Source organism: Diorhabda sublineata, chromosome 3 (genome assembly GCF_026230105.1).
Source record: "Diorhabda sublineata isolate icDioSubl1.1 chromosome 3, icDioSubl1.1, whole genome shotgun sequence".
Classification (NCBI taxonomy): domain Eukaryota; kingdom Metazoa; phylum Arthropoda; class Insecta; order Coleoptera; family Chrysomelidae; genus Diorhabda; species Diorhabda sublineata.
The window spans coordinates 4,990,968-5,015,731 of NC_079476.1; the positions used below are offsets into that span (position 1 = coordinate 4,990,968).

At 32.5% G+C, this 24,764-nt stretch overlaps 1 protein-coding gene across 3 annotated transcripts in view; it reads right to left on the reverse strand.

Annotated features, from left to right (window-relative positions):
* The window catches only part of LOC130441391 (rap1 GTPase-activating protein 1), a 990,184-nt gene that overhangs the window by 523,890 nt on the left and 441,530 nt on the right, over positions 1–24,764 (reverse strand). Inside the window, exon 1 of one of the 3 annotated variants that reach the window (XM_056775056.1) lies at positions 15,721–16,131. The exons of the other annotated variants lie outside the window; for them this stretch is intronic. Coding sequence (XP_056631034.1) covers positions 15,721–15,803 — 83 coding nt within the window. The 5' untranslated portion in view covers positions 15,804–16,131. Of the gene's footprint in view, positions 1–15,720; positions 16,132–24,764 lie in introns of those variants that run through there. 3 annotated transcript variants of the gene reach the window in all.

Sequence of the window (24,764 nt, forward strand, 5' to 3'; positions counted from 1 at the left end):
TAATTTAATGAAACATTTAAAAACAATAATTGGGAAAGATAGTTTACTGGCTTCTGCTTCATTTATATAAAATGTGTATAATTATAGTCTAGAAACCATTGTTTCATATAGTAAAGTGCAAATAATTAAATTAAAATAGTTTGTCCCCACACCCATAAATAGTAAAATTCTCTTTTTTTTATCGTGGGAATGATTATTATAGGCACTCGCCAGTAAATCATTTGCGTGGTCGGAATTCTTGGATCCATTTCACATTCCATCAAGTAAGAACAGATAAAGTATACCACGTTTTGAAGATGGAAGGATTCCAGCACAGTCATGGATAAAATATATTTAACATGCAGTGAAATAAGAGCAGAATATGTGGAATGTTGATAATTCCATTGAAATTATCATCGAGACCATGATTAATGGTACAAACGAAGACACTACTGATGAATATGAAAATGACATAAACGACTCAGAATAGAATGAACGGAATAGGAAATATATATGACGGAATACATAACTGGTTTATTGGCATGTTACAAGCAGTTTAGCAAGTATGGTAAGTCTTGTATGTTTTATTTCATAGTTGAATAATAAACGTGATATTGGTTCCTGCCAGGCCGAGCCTAGGGTCTCCGCCGCCCGGGTGCAAGAACAAAATATGTCGCCCTATTATATTGTTGTGATAATAATAAAAAAATTTTTCGGAGAAATGCCGATCAAAGAAAGGCACTTTGCGCTTTGCGACTAAATATTTTTTGCATGAAGGGGTTCTGTTATTTTTTAAGAGACATTTTGTCTTTTACCGCCCCGTGTTAGTGCCGCCCGGATGTCATGCACCCCTTGCACCTGCATTTGCTGAATGTCTATGTTCAAGTTTGTAGCAAAAAATCATGCTTGACTTAAAACGATTTAAACTGTAGTTCAATATCCGTTGCTGGTGAGCTGCACTAATCATTGACCTGTTGCATTATACTGTATTCACTGCAGAAGGTAAATTGGTGGTTAGATATTACGTTTATTTTTTAGTAATTATCTTCTTATACAATCAGTGATTTTTTTATTCGGGGATTCCTGTAGTGATTCCAGATGGTTGTTAAGGAATTTGTAGATTTGGAACTAACAGTTTTTATCAAGTAGTCATACAATAGAAAGTGAATTTTGCTTTTGGTTGTTCGATATTTTTTGTAGTAATATATCTCCTTATAGTCCAAGTATATTATTTTACTTGATTATTGAAATATCTGTGTTTATCAATATTCTTTATCTTAATTCTATACTATTATATCTCATCGATTCCCATCGGGCATTTGCATACCCCGAGCGAATTCTATTCAAAATGATTAATATCCTCGATGTTACGCAGTGGTTCTAAATAAAATGTTACGTAACCTGTTGCGAAGACCCGTAAGCAAGACCAGAGGTACAGTCGCCTCGAAGGGCTTCGTTTTTTCTTTCTGTGATACGAATTTGTTTTGGACGTCTTCAGATGCCAATGACCTTATTATAGACCCGGTGAAACAGTTTCGGATTATTTGAATAGGAAAAATAATGATTATCGAAGCTGTTTTCGAAGACGGGATTATTATTTCAAACATTACGATATATAATTAAGAAAAGTCTTTATACTTTTTTTAAAATAAGAAATAACTAGCCTATTATATGACCTAACTAACTGAAATGATTATAGAACAGAAAGTTAATAATTATTTTAAAGCAGTTTTCAATCTTCCATATTTGAAAGAAAATTAACATTTAAAGTAACATTGAACCCCATTCACTACGAGGGTTGATACTTAGGTTTTGAGATATCTCAACACTGTTGTGAATATGACAAATCTGACATTGTCATCACAAAGTTTGACTTTTTTAATGTTGAACGTACTAGATTGCTTATACATACACTTTGATCAAGAATTGGAATTAAATCCCGAACATTTTCGAGTGATTATTTTCCATGACTTCTCTACAGGATGAATTTCGTGTTAAGGTCGTCCAAGGGATATTGCCGAATCAACAAGATATTTGTTGGCAAGTTGAGATAGGTATTTTGATTGAAAGGAAGTCGAAGCCGGACAGAAAAGCAAAAAATGCCCAAAAAGAAAAGAGAAGCTTTCATTTAAGCAACTAGCGGAAAACTGGGAGTCAGTTTGCAAAAATTGGACAAAAAATTCAAACTAATATTACCCAAGATCGTCATTTGACATACCGTGAGATTGAGGCATACTTAGGCATTAGTTTTACTTGCATACATTCAATATTGCATGAACATTAGGCTGCCAAAAAGATTTGTTCGCGCGGGATACCGCATAATCTGACAATCGCTCAAAAAAGCGACAGTAAAGACCAATCGACTGTAGAGTTCTTTCAAGACGAGCCTAATCGAACAAATGTTATTCGGGCACGAAAGATTTCGGAGCAAATGGTAGCCTCTTTTTTCGGAATAATTTTTTTGCTAGAAGTCTTCGAAAAAATCAGAGAAAGCAATAACTAAGATGAATCATTCTCCAACACAACAATGCGATCTCTCACACAACAGTTCAAACAAAAACGTTTTTGAACAGTCAAAAGTTCTAATTGATGGATCATCCACAGTGTAGTACCAATGATTTCTTCCTATTCCCGCAGACCAAAGAAAAATTCTTCGACAATTGGTTCAAACGCATGCAAAAACAATAAAGTAATAACTAGTTATAAATATTTGTTATTTGTCTATCCAAAAACTTAAGTACCAAGTCGCGTATCAGTTTTACCGGCAGTTTCTATTGATCATTTTAAAAAGGTACGATAAACATTTATAAACAAAGATGTAACCTTAAAGGAGCTACAAATAACCGCAATGTATACTAAGCTCCACACTTAATTAATTGTACCTGTCTTTGAAATGAAAAAAAAAAAAATAAAAGTAACTGCGAACTTTCCAATAATAGTATTTTATTTACGAGGTGAAGTTCACTGCCACGAGTTCTGCTAGGGAATGGAATTAATCACTGAGTGAATAATATTTCATTATATGCGAGTTGAATACTAAACTTCATCTACGACTACTAAATATTTTTGTTGAATTTTGTTCTTTGACAAACATATATTACGTATCTAATCTTTCACGATGATGGTATTGATTTATGGTCATTAGTAATTTTTTAAAAAAAAAAGATTAATGATCTTATATACTTTACTTCACTTTTCAGGCAATAAATTCAATAAAACAGCTTCAGCAGCTTCTCTAATTTCTGATAGTGGTAAAGAAAAGTGATTTCCGTTTTATATGTCCCTTGTTGGTTTTTAATACACAATTCAACACAAAATATCGAAACATTTTGAACCTGATACGTTTTATCCAACATAATAAGATTGTTGGTAAAACTGACGGTGAATGGAGCTCGAGGAAACACAAACTGAGTTTTTCCAATTTTCAAATAATGCATTGATGATCCAATTTATTCATTAAGCTGTCTTTCACTTACGAACATATCCGGTATATTCTGATTAGGTCACAACACCAAGTTGAAACCATATTTCAGTGGAAATATCTTTTTTCTTTTCCTCTATTCTTTTTTTCTCTCATTTGCATTACCTTTTTTTTCTTTTATGTGTTAAAGCCTCATTGTTACACTCGTTCTGAGCCTCAACGACTTCATTGTAGGCGCTGGCGTATTGGTTCCAACAGTGCACAACTCTCTCTACAATGCAACTTGCTTCATATTTTAAGATGTAGAAGTTTTGTACAATTATTTCTGTTCATTAAAAGCATTTACAAATATCAATACAGTTCACAAAGTTATTTTTCCTCAAAAAGTAGTGATTTACCTACTTTCTCAAATACCGATCCATCCAGGTCGCTTTCGTTGGACATACCTCAGATAGATTTGATGTCCACGCTGGTGCTCCCCACGCTATTTCTGCTATACATCAACGATCTACTCGATAAAACTGCAAACCTGATCTATAGCTTCACCGATGATAGCACACTGGTGTCGTTGTTAAAATAGTCGCCTCAATAAACTTGGCCAACACCCAAATACGTAGACAATAACAAATCACCACCGTCAAGACTTAGGATGATGTATTTACAAAGAAGGCTCGCAATGCAGCTCATGATTTGGTCCTTTCTGGACATAAAATATCACTTGTTGGATGTTCAGGTTGCGAGCAATAAGTCCTGGCATAGTCACGTAGCCGAATTAGCTAAGGCAGCTTCACAATAATTTGAAATCCTCTTTAATACCAAAAAGTTGTATACTCCGCAACAGCTTCTAATCCTCTCCAAGGCACTGAAGAGACTTATAGGCGTTCCAGAGTTGATCAGACACTTGGACAGCTTAGAGTATAGAAGAAAGGTCGCTGTTTTATCGATACTATCGAGCTGTTCAACATAATTTCATCTAGAGCAGTTTTTGCAAGATCTCATGAACACCGAGTTGGCCTGCGACGCCCAGAACGGAATTTCATCGGGACTCTTTTCTTTGGAGAAGTAGAATCAGCTACCAAGGCACGCCTTTACCGAACACTACATCCTACAAAAGTTCAAAATATCCACAGGCATCTCCACACGGCAGGCACCGCTCTAAACATTCGAGACTAATAGGGTTGGTTTACTCTCATCTTCTTTTCGCATGAAAAACATTGAAAGGAAACATAATGAGAAAAGTGACGAACAAATTTAGAATTGAAGACAAATGACATAAGAGATGAAAACAAACAGACCAACAGGAAAAGCGATTGTAGCAGGAAGAAAATACTATTAAGAGGAGAAGTATGTCGAGAAAAAAGTGGAGAGATGAAATACAGGAAATGGGAGATAAAAGAGCAATAACCCCAATTGTAATCGAATGACTAGCAGGAAACAGAAAAGAGGAAAAACCGAATACTTTTTACGACACTTAAAAAGGTGAAAAAAAAAGAGAGAAGACGAAGAAGAAGAGTAAATTCAATGAAATATGAGTATGCTATTGACTTTAATTAACTAACTAATAAATTCTATATTCACTAGAATACCATATACACTGCACTGTCTTCTTCTTACGTTAAACCACGAATATATAAATTCAATGATCGTAATTTGATTTAAACGCTAAGAACGTACCATTGCCTCAAGTAGTTTCAATACTACTCTAATAACATTAACCATTCCAGTGAAAAATCCCTACATATATCTTCCTTAACCTAAGCATTCCTAACTTCTAAACACATACAGACGCACATTCTCCGTATGTATTATTCCAATAATTTATCTAAACAGTATGTTTCCTTCCATTAACACAATCCCGATGGTATCCATCCATTGTGAGAAATTATCGATGCGAGACAATAATCGTTAACCGATAGAATTCCAAGTGTGAAGACATCATTGCTTTATACTAGTCGTAACTCGTACGTGCATTATGTACATTATTTCTAATTATACGTAGTTATTACTATAGACGATTTGCCTGTGTACACACATGGGACAATATCGTACCAGTGGCGTACGTTTCGAAAACCGTATATACCAATGTTGTCATTTTAGTACATACCCATCAACTAAATTAAATAAATTTCTTTCATTTCTTATTTCTTAGACCATTTGATATGTCACTTTATATAGTATTAAGGAATTAAGAAACGAAACCAAAATGATCCTCAAGATATTTGAAGTTCAATTCATGTCGTTCTATTTCAAAAAAAAGATCAGTGGTAATAAGTTTGGCTGATAGATCTATCCAACTATCAGATCCTGAATTTAGATGCTTAGCTATTCAAAAAGCAAAAACTGTATTGAAAGAAAATAATTATCAGGAAAAAATGAGTCACAAGATAATGTTAGAATAGAATTGTTCCAAAAAATACTCTTCTTCTAGATTAATTACTTCAATAATTCAAAAAGTGGTAGAAATATTAATAATGGTGATCTTTCATTTCTGGAATATTTGAACTCTTGTTTTAGATAATCAATTACAGGAAGTTCTTTACTGACAGATCAGCGGAAGTAGTTAATTATTCTATCAACACCATACTTTGATTCCAAAGTTGGTTCTATATTATTAAATGTATATGTATACCTCCGTCGTATCATAATAATAATAATAACTTTAAACAAACTAACAAACATTCCTGCCTCAATTAATTAATTTAGAAAATAGTTTAAGAAAACGTACATTTGACACTAACGTTTATCGGATATCAAAAAAATTAAAAATACAGTCTTAAAAACACTTGTAAAAACAGTTACAGGTGGTACATGAAAAAGTATGTTAAGTAGACGCTTCATGCTACATTAATTCTTGTAGTATTGTTAGCGTTCGAAGTAAATTGTCTCATACGAAGTTATTTGTTTTAGACAACGTTGTTGAATGACAAAAAAATGTTCTCGTGTTGTTTATTTTAATAGTTTCTCTTTTATGATACTTTCGGTTATCAAATATTCAATCGATTGCCATTCACGTAATTGTGAAAGTTTTTTTCAATAAAGTGAAAATAATGGAGAAGCTCAAGTCGCCAAATTCAAATTATACAAAAAAATACCAGCTGATATTTAAATAATTCCACTAATCAATTGTTTTTGAGAAAAAGTAAGAACCCATTTTTACATTGTTAAAAACATAACCTAAACAATATTATGTATGAATATTATTTGTGATTTTTTTGTTGGTATCTTTTTGGCAACACTGTTTTTGACAGATCCCGCGTGAATCGTGCACGTGTCATTGTCAAACTTGTTCAGTTTGGTATATAGTTTAAACATGAATCGACTTACGAACGAACAACGCTTTCAAATTATTGAGTTTTATTATCAGAATTCATGCTCGCGCACTTCTTTCAGTTTTTGGGCAGTTTGGTCGAGCTACTGAAGAATTATTCGGAAGCTTGTGATTGCGGATGTATCCGCCAGTGTTACTGATGACCGTGAAATGTCGAATCGCCGCCGTTCGCAGTAATTGGGCCTCTGTTACTCCACTACGTGGAAAATTTTTCGAAAGAATTTGGATATAAAACCTTATAAGATACGGCTGGTTCAAGAATTGAAGCCATATGATCGACAACAACGTCTAACATTTGGTGAATGGGCGTTGGAGGGATATCCATTCCTGGTTGAATGGTGGAAGGAAAATTGCCGCATCTGGAGTGAAGACCAACGAGAAGCATTGCAAGAGCTACCAATGCATCCCGAAAAAGTAACTGTTTGGTGTGGATTATGGGCTGGTGGCATCATCGGGCCTTACTTCTTCAAAAGCGACGATGGCTGGAACGTTACTGTGAAGGGCAAGAGCTACCGTGTGATAATTAATAATTGTTTTTTACTCAAAATGGAAGAATTGGATAGGCCTGACTGTGGTTTCAACAAGATGATGGCACATACCACACGGCACGCGAAACAATGGCCTAATTGAGAGCCGTTTTCGGTGAACAGTTCATTTCACGTTTGGGACTCGTCAATTGACTGTCTAAATCGTGTGATTTAACGCATTTGGACTATTTCATGTGGAGCCATGTTAAGGCTACAGGGATAAACCAGCAACGATTGACGCATTGGAAGCATTTATTCGTGAAATACCGGTCAATATGTTGGAGAGAGTGTGCCAAAATTGGACCTTGCGCAAGGGCTATCTAAAGCAAAACCACGGCCAACATGACGAATATGTTTTGGAAGCTGATCTCATGAATTTTCACTCTCATAAACAAATCCTTTATATAATCAAATCAAGTTCCAATTTAAGCGCCAAGAAAAAATTCAATGGTGTTCTATGGTAATATCTGATCTAATTAAATATTTTGGAATCACTTACGAAACGTTTGGAGTGGAGACTTTTTATTGATTCTTCTCAAAGAAGTTTATAAGTAGTTCTTCTACATAATAGCAATAAATAAGCCTATATTCCAGTTGCCCATTCCGTGGGAAACTTGAAGGAAACATATGGAAATGTAGGAACTCTATTAGACAACAACAAATATGCGGAGCACCAATGGCTTGTGAGTGGCGATTTCAAAATGATATGCTTTTTGCTTGGTCAACAGATGGGTCATACGAAAATGTCATCGTTCTTATGTGAATGAGATATTAAAGTTCGGAATAAACGCTGAAAATTTTCACCTAAACGACAAAATTTTGTACCTGGTATGAAAAACATCCTGCATGAACTGTTGATTGGCTCTAATAAGATTTTGCTACCACCGCTACACATAAAGCTCGGATTGATGAAGCAATTTGTGACCGGTTTATCAACAACAACAATAAAGTACCCGGGTACAAAAACCTTGAGTGCAACATGATTACTTCTCTGAGAACTTGGGGATTTCAGCATGAAAACATTTTCAAACATTAAATTATACTGATCATTCTAGCGATTCCAATAATGATTTCATCATTTTTTTATGTTTTTTTTCGAAATCAAATCCTATGCCTCTCAAAAAATCACTGATTATTATCTCGTAGTATCGGCGACTGTATCTTAAAATATCTAGCTGATGGCTAGCAATTACCTGAGCAGCTATCTCAAGGCGAGAAAGCTTCAGGTGCAAACAGGAAATTGGGGAACAATAGGTAGTACTGCGGGGAGCTGTATTATCACCAATGCTGGATAATATTTATACAACGGGCACCCCAAAAACGGGGAACATCATCATATGATTCTAATTATGCACAATAGCAATGAAGTGCATGAGAAACATCACGAAGAGACTCCAAAATACCTCAAACGTGGAAGATAGAGGTAAACAGCAAAAAAAGGAAATTCTTCTTCTACAAGCAATGCGTTGCATATGACGAAATGGTTGTCTAAGTTCTGATCTATAAAGTTAAAGAGATCAAATATACCAGATCCGAACGTCTAAGAAACTTAAATAAATATCGCAAATAGACAAAGTATACAATGCCGGACATTATTTTTCGTCCCCCCTATATATTTTATAATATGTATAGCATAAAGCACATATTTCGTCAATATGCTAGCAGCCAGTTCTTTATTTACTAAATAACAAAGATTAAATTACCTAATTTATAAAGAAGTATATATTATCTATTGTAAAACACTGATAATTACCATCAATTATAATTAATCAAATAATCATTTACAGGAAACGACGTTTTGGAGCAATCAGACCACATAGTTTTTCGCTTTTTTATTGAAAAATAAAAAATTGTAACATCAATAAATGACCTAGTTATACATACCATGATAGTCATCACAGTATAAAAAATAAAAACAGGGAATTGCATTAGTTTTATAAAATATAATCGTGAAATGAATTTAAAAGAACAGATCGATATCAAAACAAATTCATCTAAGATCGTGCAAATAGAAAAAGGTAATACTGAGGAGTAAGCTTGAAACATCTAAGCAAATAAGATATTACATTTGAGAATCTAGGAAAGTTCCAAAAGTATCTGGCCTGATTTGGAGATGGCTGTAGTTGTTTCAAAAATACCACTGTATTAGAACGTTCAAAATCTTTTCAAAATGTTTCGAGTTTGAAGATGCCATATTTCTTAGTATTTCTTTGGCAGCCATCAATAGTGAAGATTTTCAGTGAGTTTGTAAACATGGTTAACATTGGTCATCGTTATGTGATTAGGAATTAGCCCGACCAATATAAAACCTGAACTAGATTCTACTCTGGGTAAGACTGTTCCTGCGTTATCAACAGTTAACTATTGGGTAGCATAGTTTAAACAAGCCCATACGACTGCGAAGACCAGCATCGCACTGGTCGACCAAATAAGGTGACAACGCCAGAAATGTTACAGAAAATCTACAAACCGGTACTGAATGATCGTCTACTGAAAGTATGCGAGCTAGCAAAGTTTTTCAAAAGTGCGGTACATCGCATATTAACTGAAAATTTGGAGATGAGAAAACTGTGCAGAAGATAGGTGCCGCGGTTGCTCAAAATGGAACAAAAACGTGTCGTGATGATTTTCCAACGAGTTTCTGGCCGTTTCATAACCATAGATGAAAAGTGTGTCCATCACTTCATACCTGAAATGAAAGAATAACAAAAACAATAGACTGGAAAGGGAGAACCGGCTCCATAGAAAGCAAAGACGGTTCCATCTGAAGGCAAGTTCATGGCGTGGGTTTTTTAGATTAATTTCCATTGAATATCTTGAAAAAAGGAGAAACTATCAACGGCGAAAATTATGCGAACTCATTCCAACGTTTGAGCAAAGTAACCAAGCGAAAATGGCCGCATTTGGCTAAGAAGAAAGTGTTTTCCATCAAGACAATACACCATCTCACACATTCGTCATTGCAAAGGCCAAAATTAATTAATCAAAGTTTGATTTGGCACCATGCACCTTATTCGCCAGATTTAGCCCTCTCGGATCATTTTCTGTTCCCAGACTTGAAAAAATGTCTCAGTGGTCAACGATTTTCCAACAATGATTGGTGAAGGTGATGTCAGCAGTTAATGGCTATTTTGAGGAGCTTGACGATTCTTATTACATAAAGTGTATAAGTAAATAAATATGTTTTTCTCCAAAATTATCATGTTTTCTAAATTTAATAGGATAGAACAAAAACGAGTTGAATGTCATGATTATAAAACAAGAATTAGTTAACAACGAACATATAGAAAAATATCAGAAGAAAAACTGGATTGATAACGCAACTTCCAAGATGTTCTCTCCGTATTCCGAGGTTACAAAAATTTGGAAGGTTGTTACAAGTTATTCTTGGTTTGTTCCAAAAAAGAAAAATGGGGTTTTTGAACTAGTACCACCGTTTGAGCTATCGCGATTATTATAATTGTTTTAAGTTTGTTCTGAATTGTTCCAAAATATTGCTTTCGAAATAAAAATGAAATGAAAAAGAAAATTTTATGAAAACTGGTTATATTATTTAACTTGCTGTCACCTAAATTTCGAAAAATTGCCATTATATGAGTAACTCTAACTACTTTCTAGATTTTGGCGGTTGTGAGTCGTTTCAGCTCTGTTCTAGAACTTTGAAAAGCAGAAAACGAAACTTTTAGAGAAAATCAAAATAAAAACGATTTATGTTCTGATTTTTTGAGACTAGAACACCCTTCAAAATGCGGAGCCAACTTCTTGAAGGGAAAAATAAAGGCGAATAAAGACAACAGTGGCTGATCAAAACAATATAGAATTTTGAATATAATGTTGCTAGATAATAATTAGAGAAAAAAGTTTTTCACGACCAGAATTACTTAAACAGTTGGTTGGTAAATATTAGATTTAATTAATAGATTAAATTCTTCATGCTGGTTGAAAGTTCGTTAAAAAAAGACCCTTTGCAAAAACTATGAAAGTTAAACACTTCAGTTATCTAAATAAACAGGTTCTAGGTGGTTGCACAAACCTGATTCTAATATGAGCAATTACACTCTTATGAGAAAAATTTTGCACCCTTCTTCTAAGTACAAGACAGGATTTTTATATTGCTAGAAAACAGCAATAATAAAAAGTTTAATATTTAATCTGCGACCTCAAAAAATCAATTGAAAGCTTACTTATTTCACAATAAACATGAAAAGAAATTGGACAGCAAATTTATTTGTAGCAAATAAAACAACAAATTAATGAACATTTCATGTGAAAATGAACAAAAATAGTTTATACAGGCATACTGTTTATACTATAACTACACCAACATTCACAATTACACTGTCTGACGCGAGTATCATCTTCAGAGAGAATGGAAGCATTCAGATCCTGTAATATAAGTACAGTTTAAATAGAGACAAAGGGCCTATTCTTTACTGAATACTCTATAGTTTATTAGTTAAAGAATGAATGTGAAATTTTCCGCCAAAGAGGTTTCCGGCTGGAATCGTTTTTCGCGGGAGGAAGTTCATTAGTGGAAAAATTCAGTATAAATAGATAGATAAAAGTTGATATTTAGTTCACCTTCAGTATTTGAATGCAATAAATTGGTTATTGAATCATGGATCACATAGTGTAATTATGAGTGTTAGTGTAGTGGTAGTGCAAACAGTGTGTTCAGTATGAAAATCACGAACGGTACCAGAATTATTTTAGTACAGTCGAATTCCCTTAAGTTGAGAAATTTTATAAAAGAAAACTGATCAAATTGGTAATATCTGAAAATTCCGTCCTTTTAAAGAATTCAAAAATTTACAAAACTAGGTTCCGTATAAATTAAATTACAACAACCCTCCAAAGAGGCGGAAACAATTCTTAAAATATCGAGAGGAAATGGTATATGAATGATACCTTATTTGTTGGTTTAACCACGTTTTTCATATAAGTGATCTTTCTTTTTAGTTTTGGACAAATCAAATAAAACTATTCCCACTACCCCACCATGGACCATTGACCTAAGTTCAATACATCCCTTACGAGATATGACAAACACTCAAGACCCAAACAAGAAATCGAAAATGCTTTTAACGAAATAACAATTAGTGGCAACTATGATCTAATTTTATATACGGATGCCTCCAAGAATGGAACAGGAGTTACAACCTTACAATTTCCAATCAAATCATCTCTAATTCCACCAACTTGCAGCGTTCATATAGGTGAACTATTTAGCATTCTACAAGCCATCAATTTCATCAAATCACACTTACTATCATCTGGTTGCCTTTCCACATTGGAATCGCAGACCAACAAGCAAAAAGTGCTTTAACTCATACCATCACGGACAATATAACTATCCCTAAGGACTTAAAATCTCACTTTAAAAGAAAAACTCGAATAACATGGCAGCACTACCTTACCCTCTATACATCACACTCAACCAAGTAACTTCACAGGCCTCTACAGACGAGACTTAGTCATTGTAAGACGGATAAGAATCAGACACTCAAGACTCACCCATGGTTATCTGATGTTTTTTACCGCCAGACCCATTTGCACCAGCTGTAGTTCCAATTTAACAAAATATATATTAAATAAATTCCAAAAATATGCCCCCCAAAAGATTGTAGTTCCAATTCAAGACCAATTACAAAGACACCCTGAATGACTTAAAAGAAATATCGTTCGTGCTTCAATTTCTAAGGAATTTGAATCTTTACCATAAAATATAGAACAATTACTAATATAATTGCACCTGTATGGGCGAAAGTAGCCAAGCACGTTAAATATGAATAAAGAAATAAATAAATAAAACCACGAAGATAATTTATGTGTCAAAACACTATAAAAAATTGAATTGTTCAAAAATTATTTTCTTTCTATACGTCAGCTCAATAAATTCAATTCTTTTATATTGTTAGATTTATTGATGATTATCTATCATCAAACAGAGTAATTGAGTACAAACAGAATTACCTTTGAAATAATTCATTTCCAATCCAAACTAAAATATCAGGTATTAAATATGCAATTAATTAAATTCAGTGGATAAAAAAGGTATCTAAATAAAATTCTAAATTAATGCATCTAAATGTTCTTGATCTTACGTCTCTTTTTAGAATTTGTTTTTTAGATAATTTTTGTAAAAAAAGATAAAATTTGTCGTTTCTACTTTTCTTCAAGTTTTTATCAAAATATTATGAGGTAAAACTCATTTATAAATGCTACTTCTGCAGATGCCGCTCTTGGACAGTTTCAAAAACATTGTTGACTATTGGTATCAAAATTTTAACAAAATTCCCTCTTTTCAGTGGTGCCAAACAGATCATTTTGTATTCTAGGACTAAATGAGTTTTAATTACAAAATCATGTTTACCTTTGTGTCTAATTACAATAAATAAATATTATTTCAACTCATTACGGTCTATCGATATTTTGGACAAAATAGAAGAAAATTCAGAAATTGGCAACGAAAGCCTCTGCTATTTATCTGGTTAAATATATGGCAATTATACACTTTCACGGTCACCTGGTTTTTTGGCTCTAAAAAATCGAAAAATGGATGGATTTTAATGATCTTGTTCTCAAAATTTTACGGCGGATTTATAAAAAAAATACGAAAATTAAAAAAAAAAATATTTTTTACAGTTTAATGACTTTAAATGCAAAAAAAAATGACTTTCTACATATAATCCTTCGTAACTGTTTCTGACGTCGTGGAATCAAGTTCGTATATTTTTTTCGCAATTTACATAAAAAAATGAATATTTTGAAAAAAAAAGTTTTTTTACTATTTAAGGTTTAAAACTATTAAAAACCGCAAATTCAGCCACTACCCCCGTGTTTTTCATAAATTCGTCGTAAAATGGAACATTTTGAGACCAAAATTACAAAATTTATCTATTTTTCGATTTTTAATGATCCAAAAACTATTAACATTGAAGAATATAGTACGAAACTATTCACGAAAATTGATTGTTTTTCATCGATTTCATATTAAGCTATAAAAACTGAAAAAATCAATCTTTTTGGATTTTTTTTTAAATTTTTTATTAATTTATGTAGAATACAAAAAAAATATGAGAACTTTATCTGATAATGAGATAATTTTTTATAAAGCATTATTTTGCAAAACCGTTTTTTTACGATTTAAAACAGTAAAACTATGAGAAATTTTCATTCCAGCTATTTCTACTAATTTTTTTTATAAATCCGCTGTAAAATGGAACATTTTGAGACCAAGATCATTAAAATCCATCCATTTTTCGATTTTCTAAAGCCAAAAAACCAGGTAACCGTGAAAGTGTATAATTACCAAATATTTAGAATAGTTATGCGAGGAGCAATCAATATTTCATAAATACGCACTACACTTATACCAAATCAAGAAATGAAAACATCTAACAAACCGTCAGTCCACGTGGACTCATCATCTGCACTGTTTCCCAATGAATACATCGAATTGTAAACATAAATGCGTTTCTATTGGCCGAAGCCGTTTGTACACAATTTCTTCGAAATATTCCTACCAGAATATCTGCTAAAAAAATTAAAAACGGTGCAACCGATTATCATGAAGATCAGCAGCTTTTACCTAACATTCCACCACAGTCAGTAATCGTTGTGGACAACGCATTCTACCACTCGCGGCAACTCTTCAAGAACCAAAAAGTAGTAGTAACAAAGCTCAAATTTTGAAATTTATCCCTGAAGAAAATATTTTTATTCCTGTCAGCGATCGTAAAAAAGGCCCCACAACAAAGAATTGCTTACTGTTATCAAAGATCTAAAGTTAGAGAAAATTTAAGAAAGTTGTAGAAAGTTCTAGTAATAGGCCGTAGAGCTTTTGAACTAGTTTTTATTATAGTATTTATAAAAATAATAAATTTATAAAATGAGGTATCTACGCCTTTGGTAGATCAATCAAAATTGTCGGCAAGGGTTTTTATATAATTTTTTATTATCTGCATTTGATATTGGAAGAACTACAATAGTTTAAAACTTTTTTCTTGAAAACAAAAAACCGAATTTGAAGGACACACATTTCTTTTAAGCAACCACAAAATTGTAAAAAAATATTTTCAATTTAATAAATAAGATAAAAATAAATTAAGCATTTATTGTGAGTATGGTTTTTGACCGATTATATTTACGTTTTTTTTTTGTTGACTCCGTACTTTGATGTATGTAATTTAATTTAATAACTATTAAAATTGAAGTGAGAGAATGGAATTAACTCACTTATTGTCTTGAAAATGAGCTGTTTTGTCTTTCTTTTATGTTTTAAGAATTAGCTATACATAACTTTTTCTATTATCCCACCATCGTAAATAATAACTTATTTGAATACATAAATATTTATTTACCGTTCAAAGCTTTATTAACCAATAACATTTAAATTGTAAAGTGTATTTAGGACACGAGAATTTAGTTATAAACTATATATAGATATATAATATTTTACTCACATTTTTTTCATGTGTCTTTTTCTGACTATCAAAGTATAGGATTCCCGTTGACCAGAAGAAAAATATTTCATTTTCAAACCCATGGGAAAAATCGTCGAAAAACTACTACTAATATCACAAACTAAATATTGCACAAGAATACGATCACTCGAAATTTCTAATCACTACATAAAAAGCCTGGCAAGTTATAGTTGTTAAAAGTCAAATGACATCACACGCACTATATTCAAATTCAATTCCAAACACTCGCACTTAAAATATAGTTAATCCAACAGTTTATTAAGTGCCTACCATTTTTTTAGTTCGATTTACATAGTTTTTTATTCAATTTCGTTATCTCGTCAAAGCACGTGTAATCCAATTGCGCGCAGCAAAAACATAACCTCCCACTTCGACGGGTGCGACAACACTGAAAGTGGATTGAATGGGTCGACGCGAGGAATCACTGACAATTCTATGTTAAGTAAATGATAGAGATGGGCGCAGTTACTGCATTCAATACGATGATTTCCAATTGTACTAATAAAAACTTTTCAAAAAAAACAAAGAATTCTTATTATCACTGACACTATAAACTAGTAGTTTATTCATTCATTAAGCATGTTTTTCTATCTTTTATATTAAAAAAATTGATGATTTCCATTCCAAGTCCGTTCAGGCGTTCTACCCAACCGATTTGCTTAATTTTTTTTGTTCAATGAAAGGTATTCATGCACAGATCAGCCATCAACCATCGGATTTCATCTAATTTTCACCAGTCTCAAGTTATAATCAAATGCGATTTCCCCCTGTACATTACTTATGGGAGTTTTTCACATACACACGTTCTATCCTCAATATCTTAGGTTCTATTCAAGATAGAGACTTCGTTTTGGTTTAAGAACACTCGCTGAAACACCTTCTTTCTTTTGAGTTGTTGAACACTTAAATCGGTTGAGTTGGAGAGGAGCTAGGCGCGGACATTCAATGTGGAGTTGTGGGTTTTTGTAGGTTTTTGGCAATTTTTCTACATTCAAAGATCTATATCTCAGGTTATAATATAGCTACAGAGTTCGTTTTAGTTTAAGAACACTCGCTCAAACACCTTCTTTTTTTTGAGTTGTTGAACACTTAAATCGGTTGAGTTGGAGAGGAGCTAAGCGCGGACATTCAATGTGGAGTTGTGGGTTTTTGTAGGTTTTTGGCAATTTTTTTACATTCAAAGATCTACATCTCAGGTTATAATATAGCTACAGAGTTCGTTTTAGTTTAAGAACACTCGCTCAAACACCTTCTTTCTTTTGAGTTTTTGAACACTTAAATCGGTTGAGTTGGAGAGGAGCTAGGTGCGGACATTTAATGTGGAGTTATGGATTTTTGTAAGTTTTTGGCAATTTTTCCACATTCAAAGATCTATATCTCAGGTTCTAATATAGCTACAGAGTTCGTTTTAGTTTAAGAACACTCGCTGAAACACCTTCTTTCTTTTGAGTTGTTGAACACTTAAATCGGTTGAGTTGGAGAGGAGCTAGGTGCGGACATTTAATGTGGAGTTATGGATTTTTGTAGGTTTTTGGCAATTTTTCTACATTCAAAGACCTATATCTCACGTTCTAATATAGCTACAGAGTTCGTTTTAGTTTAAGAACACTTGCTGAAACATCCTCTTTCTTTTGAGTTCTTGAACACTTAAATCGGTTGAGTTGGAGACGAGCTAGGCGCGGACATTCAATGTGGAGTTATGGATTTTTGTAGGTTTTTGGCAATTTTTCTACATTCAAAGATCTATATCTCAGGTTCTAATATAGCTACAGAGTTCGTTCTTTTCTAATATGATGATTTTTGATACTTATTTAATGGATTCGATGCGAGCGAAGCCGCGGGTAAAAGCTAGTTTGAATAATAATACAAAGTAGTACCTTATGTGGTTTGTGATTTATGTAACACATAGGTAGCAGTATTAGCACATCAGTTTTGAACGTTTGTATACTTTTCCCAATTGCCTTAAGAGGGCAATTAAGGCTGTGTCACATTAGGCTACTTTACTAGCAGCTAGTCGGTAGCTGCTATAGTCCGGTCAATTTAGACATTCGAAGTTACATAAATTCCTATCGAGCTGAAAATCATTGTTTAAAATATAATTAAAAATAAAATTCTAAAGTTGTTCATCATTCCTTTGTGTGGAAAATATTTTATTCAGTGTCAAATGTAAAGAAATGAGTTTTTCCTGATTTTCATACATCAAACAAAAATTGTAGATCTACAAAAAACGTACCAATACTTTTTTTTCTCCGAGTCATCGTTTCTGAGATATAATGATTCAAGTTGTAAAAGTAATCATCATAATATGAACACGTTTCCACGCTACCTATGAGGTGGTGTAATTGGCACGTTTTTTAACGTGGTTTCCCCACTAGGCCTATTCGGCCTTTGCCACTGTTGCGGACTGCTGTAATCATGTTTTATTTGAAATTATTGCAAAAGAATGAAACGATAAAAGCGATTTAAATTAAAAAAAGTTGTGAAATTTAATCATCCGAGCCGTAACTTTCAAATTGTTCTTCTTGTCGCCTTGTTGGAATCAAACGGATCCTCCACTGCTGGTGATTCAATATTAGAGCCTTGACAAGGTGTACATGCCAGAGAACAAAATAGTCCGAATTTTTGCAACCACATTTAGCACTACATCCTATATGCAGTTGCAAAAAAATTGTGTATGGTGGGAGTATCGTATGAACAGGTTCTAACGTAATGTTGACCAACTCCAACCTCAGTCTGTAGGATCTAGCTGATAACCAAGCCACACTTGAACTTGTTTTTTTACTTTTAGTATGTTTAAATAAACATGCATATCGATACTTATCTAAGTAGGTAGTTTTTTAGAAGCTCCATACATAAAAAGAAGGAAGCGAATGCCTTTGGTAATAACTTCTTGTAGAGTTAAATTATTGTTTTTAAAAACTACAGCACATTGAACTAAATCTTGTTTTTCAAACATTTTGAAAATTGTTATTTTACTCTTCCTGTAAAATGCAGCATTTTGTCACTTTCCAAATGTAGATAAACTTTTTGATGAATAGATTTCCGATTGATGTTGAGCTTTTCCTAGTTTCAAGAAAATAGTTTTTTCACATTTTGACGATTACAATTTTTCGAATTGTTATATCTCAGAAACGATGACTCGTATGAAACAAAGTATTGATACGTTTTTTATAGATAAATTTATGATTTACAATTTTTGTCTGAGGTATTTTTTTGATGAAACTTATCGTTTTGCTTAAAATCGCGAGAAATTCATTTTTTTGTCCTTTGACCTCGAATAACATTTTTTCCTTAGACGGGAATGATGGGAAACTTATTATATATAATTAAATTTTAAACAATTTTACCAATTTTCATCTTGATGGGAATTTATGTAGCTTCATTCTTATTTTTTGGTCTAATTTGACCGGACTATAGTAGTAGCTGCTATTTTTCTAGTCAAACTTATTTGCTACTAGCATTAGTTAGTAATTTACTTCTCCGCTGAGGGCTGCATTTGTGAAGATGTCGTCCATAGGTATACGACGAGAAACATTACGTCGAATGCTGATAATTGGTATCAGAGAAATATACGAGGAGAATGTTAAAACATATACAAAACAAAAAAAAAACGATTGTGGGTTAGATAAGGGATAGGAAGACGGTGCTTCTGCAACGCTAATGAGAGGGCTAGCAGTCGAGGATCCGCAACAATATCGAAATATTATGAGGTTATCCGTACCTAAGTTTGTAGAGCTTCTGTAATTAGTGCTTAGTTAGTAATTAAAAAACAAGACACTAAAATGATCATCATTTTAAGATACTTTGCAAGTAGAGACAGTTTTAAATCCCTTCAATATTTGTTTAGAGTACCACATGATACGATTTCTACATTTTACCTTATGTGGTAACTGCTATATGTGAAGTACTGGATCCATTTTTAAAGGTAACTAATTTATTTGTATTTTAATATTTTTATTTGAAAATATTTAAGTTTAGCATGCCATAAGTTATATATTTTTACAAAGATAACTTTAAGTAAAATTTGTGACTGTTATTGTAAGAAACGAGTACAATTTGTCGTCCTGAAGTTTATCTATCTAAGGTCTGTTACCGTTAATTACATTGAAAAAACTCTTTAATATCATAATGGTAACTTAATTACCAATTATAAATGTTACATAAAAATAACTAAAACCTTCAATAAAAGATAAATTCTTTCTTATTGCTTTCAACATTTTTTTAACCCAATTCAACTCATTCCTGTATGCGTCCCAAATTATTTTAATTTTCTTTTTTAGGGCTTCTGCCTGCGCTGGTTACCCACTTGAAGCTCACTGATTAATTCAGCGAAAGCAACTTTTTTTGCTCCCGGTTTTAAGTAATTTCGTGATTTCGGTTCCACAAACATTCATATTTATTTCATAAATAAGCACGGCACTCACACCAAATTAAGAAATGGAAAATAAGGTTTACTCCCCGTATAAAATCCAGTAAACTTCTAACAAACCGTCAGTCCATGTGGACTCATCATCTCCACTCTTTACCAATGAAAACATCAAATCGTGAACATAAATGCATTTTTATTGGCGGAAGCTGTCGGAAGGTGTATGTAGGCAATTTAATTGAAATATTCCTGCCATACAGTCTGCGATAAGCAGTGGCGTAGCTTGATGAGAATTAAATAGAAATATGGCGTTATTTAGACCGTGGGCGAATGAAGATAATGCAATTGCGCAGTGTAGTGAGAATAAAGACAGTTAAGAATTTAATTACAAAGATTTAGAAATACGACTGTAATATATAAGACATAAGTTAATGTATTAATATTTTTGGAGTTTACTCCTTAAGAATCGATTTGCATATATAAGGGACCCGGTATGAGAAAAATGTGAGGAGTAAAATCTATCGATGAATGACCTCGTTACCTTTTTTGGTGCGCATCCTATGATACGCAACTTTCTAATTTGTCAGTGTCAACAAACTTATATTGCTGTCATTGTGAAGTTTTATTATCATTGTGTTCCGTTAAAGTTAACTGAAAGTATTTTCAAATAACTATGGCAGAAAGAGGTGTAGATGATATTGCCGGAACATCTAACAAACACGTCGTTGCAAGGTACGTTATAATTCATGTATTATATGGATGAGCACGTGCAATTTGTATTTATTAAATATTTTAATAATTATCGATGTAGTTCATATAAATATATATTTGAAAACAACACATAAAATTAGATAATCAACCCAATATGAATTATTGAGCGCATCCACATAAAATAGAAAATTTCTAACCTAACCAAAAATTAATTTTTTTGTCGATGTCTATAAATTCTTCCACGTTAATATGATTTATTTTATAAATAATTTTAAAATATTAACAACTGTAGTCAATAATTCGATAATATTATTAGAAAAATCGACAATATTTTTTCATTATAATAATGTTTTTATATATTTTTCTTTCGAAAAGTTATTTTTTAGCTTATTTAAATAACTTTCATGTATTATTTGTTATTGTATGTAAAATATTTAGTGACATAATTATCTTTTTATAACCATTTTTGTTAATTATTAAGATAATATTATATTTTAAATAAAAAATTAATTATAATAATTTAAAAGAAATGTTTATAAAAACCTTTTTTATCAATTTTCTTAAAGTCGGTTAAAATTTTTATAATTATGCATTTATAAATTTTCTAATTTTTGTTTATATTTTTTGACTAGGAAAAAATCTAAACCTCCGAAAACTCCAGCCGAGAGACAGCGAGCTTACAGATTAAAGAAAAAATTAATGAACGAAGCCCAAAATATTCTGGCAATCAACCAATCTTTTTTAAGTTAAATAAACTCTTTTTGCGTCTGGTTAGACTATCGAACTTAAGGAGTAAACTCCAGTCGTGCGTCGGAGATGACACACACACACAATTTTTTCTGGATTTAAATTGAATTAATATTATTTAATAACTTTAATATTCTGCACACGAGTACGATTGCCAATGCGTTGCGATTTTATACAATATTTCAAAGCTTAAAATTTTCAGATAACTCGCTTCGTTTTCAAGATATCGAAGATTAAATTCTTTGTCTTTAGTTTATATTAATGAATATATAAAAATAGTTTTAGCCGTAAAGTTTCCCTGGGGCGTCATTTTTGGTACTTTCTATTCGAAACAAATATTTTCATTATATTTTTTCGAAGGTAAACCCTACTTGCAGTATGGAAAAAAAAACATTGAAACGATGATTTATGCCTTAAGTAAAGTGTACAAAAATGTACGATGTGTTTTGAAAAATATTATATGAGATCAAAATTAATGTGAAGTCATATTTACTTATCTGTTATGTTTATTTTGTGATGAAACAATCAGAAATATATAGAAAATACTAAGTTACTCATTCATATCAGAGTTCTTCCTCAAAGTTGGTAAGACTAATTTGATTTTCAATTTATTCAATTCACCGAAAATAGGTACAGGAAAATCTTATTTGAATTAGACTGCAGAAATAAAAAAAATATAAGAAGTAAGATCTTCTATTTTACAATGGAGTTGAGGATCCTGCAAAAAAAATAAAATGGATCAAGTGTAGGGTTATGTTTCAAGGACCCAGGACGGCCTAACGAAACTGTAAAACACATTTAAATACGGTCCCTTGGGCCATGAAGAAGTTTGAAATAAAATACGTCGTATAAGACCGCTCTGGGCTGTAGGGAAAGTTCAGTTTCGAGTCTTTGGACCGCACCGGGGCTCAACGTGGTCAGAATAGTCTTTTAGTTTGTAGCAACAGTCATATCTCGTCAGGATGGTAATTTTTTCTTGTTGTTGTGTTGAGATATGAACAAAAAAAATTATAAATATATATTAAAATAACTTTTCGTCCATTTTCCATTTTTTTGTTTATGGCGGGCATCATGCTGATTAGTCAAATTAGTCAATTATTGTCAAAAAATGGTTTACAATTTGTAGATAAAAGCTTGTGAACAAAACTAATAAACAAACATAGAAATAACAAAATAAAGACACAAATAAAATAAAATTTAAATACAAAGTTTGCACAAGAAACTTTACAATGAATAACAAAATTACCTTTGAAATGTACATGTGAAAATGTACATGTATACATTGTCAAAATTGAACTAATATATTAATAATAAAACTAACCATACGACAAACCTAAAATAGGTAATAATTTGAATTAAAAATCAATAACAACATTAAAATTACTTCGTATTATTAGAATAAATGTCTTTTATAGATTAGAAGGAACTTTCCAGTAACTATGCGCCCAAATTATTGCGAAATTCGAGAAAATATGTTATAAACAATATTTCAATCGTCAAATGATTGTGCATTTTTTTGCATTGTGCAGTATTGAGCCCATAACTAATTGTGATCGTGGAGTAGTTAGATAAAACTAAAGTTTTGTAATATAAAATGTCTAGATGGGTGATGTCGATCAAAAACAGAAAAAACAAAATTAGGCCTAATTATTTATTAACAAAAAGGCCTCTACTCTCCGTGAACCAAATATTCGATGGTAAAGGAAACTTTAAAGGTAAATAAAAATATTAATATTTGTTATTTTCACAATTTTCATTTTGCATCCAGCCCATTATCGTTTAGAAAAATTTGTAAGTTTAAAAATAATAAGTAAATAAATTAGTTTTAGCAAAATATATATAAAGACAGTGATTTCCTCAATTTTTATTAAACCATCTGAACATATAGTTTTTGAAAAAAAGTTTTCAAAATGTTAAACTATTTTTGTATAAACCCATTGACTTTTCTATTGACTAATACTAGATCTCCCTATTTTTTTCGGTATTCAAACTTCGGTACAGGGTATATACTTAATTTTATAGGCCTATAAAATCGATTTACATTATGAGGCACTCTTTGCAATTGTAAGATTCAAGTTTAGTTATTCAATTAATAAATCTGTCCACTACCGTACTTTGTTAGATAATTTATAACACACATTAAAATGTACTTTGAATAGAAATCTTTCTAATTAGTAAATTATTAGCTATAATATCACAAAGGTTCAAAAATAATCAATTGTTTTATGAGTAACAAGATGTGATCTGAAAAAAATCACGAGCGTGGTTTTATAAGGTTACGGGTTACGAGTGAGAAATAAGAATCTATTCAGCAAAAACGGGTAACCCCAAATATTTGGCCCTGTAGAGAAGAGAAACAACTCTCGAAACCAAAGAAACGATACAATTGTTAGTTATTTGTCAAACACCGATCCCGTGAATGAAAATTTCGAGTTCTTAACAATGGATGAAAAATATAGGAGAGCTTTTGAGATTGAAACATTGCTGGATATTGGAATGAGTCAACGGGAGATAGCGAGACGTTTGAATGTTAATCGATCAACAGTACAAAGAACATACCAACGGTTCCGGCTCTCACCAGCGACGGCCCAGTACGGGTGGAAAACGAAAAACAACATCTCCGATGGATCGTTATCAAACGATTGCTGCATTGCGAGACCGAACGCAAATCGCCAAAGCGGCCTTCAACAAGCTCACGAAATAGCAGTCAGCACGTCTACTGTTCGACGAAGGTTGAAATAAAGTGATTTGACAGCTTGCCCAGCTAAAGAATCCTTGCATACTGCAGCTCTCAGAATACACAGACTTGACTTTGCTCATAAACACGTGAATTGGACAGTGTACGACTGAAAAAAGGTATTGTGTTCATGGATGAATATAGAATGTGCCTGTATGGCAACGACGGCACAAATAAGGTGTACAAAAGAGATGAAGAACGGTACTCGGTTACCACGGGTTGCGTATGGGGGTAGCTCGACGTGGCAGAGATCCTAGAAGATTATGTACTACCATAAGCTGGATTTGTTGGTAATTGTTTTCTGCTAATGCAAGATAATGCTCGACCGCACGCGGTAAGAATGGTAACGGAGAGGTTGGTATTGCATAACTGGACTGCCCCACTCAAGGCCCCTATCTCAATCCTATTGAGCATATTTGGAACCAGGTTAAAAGACGTATAAGATGTCGCATACCTGTTTCA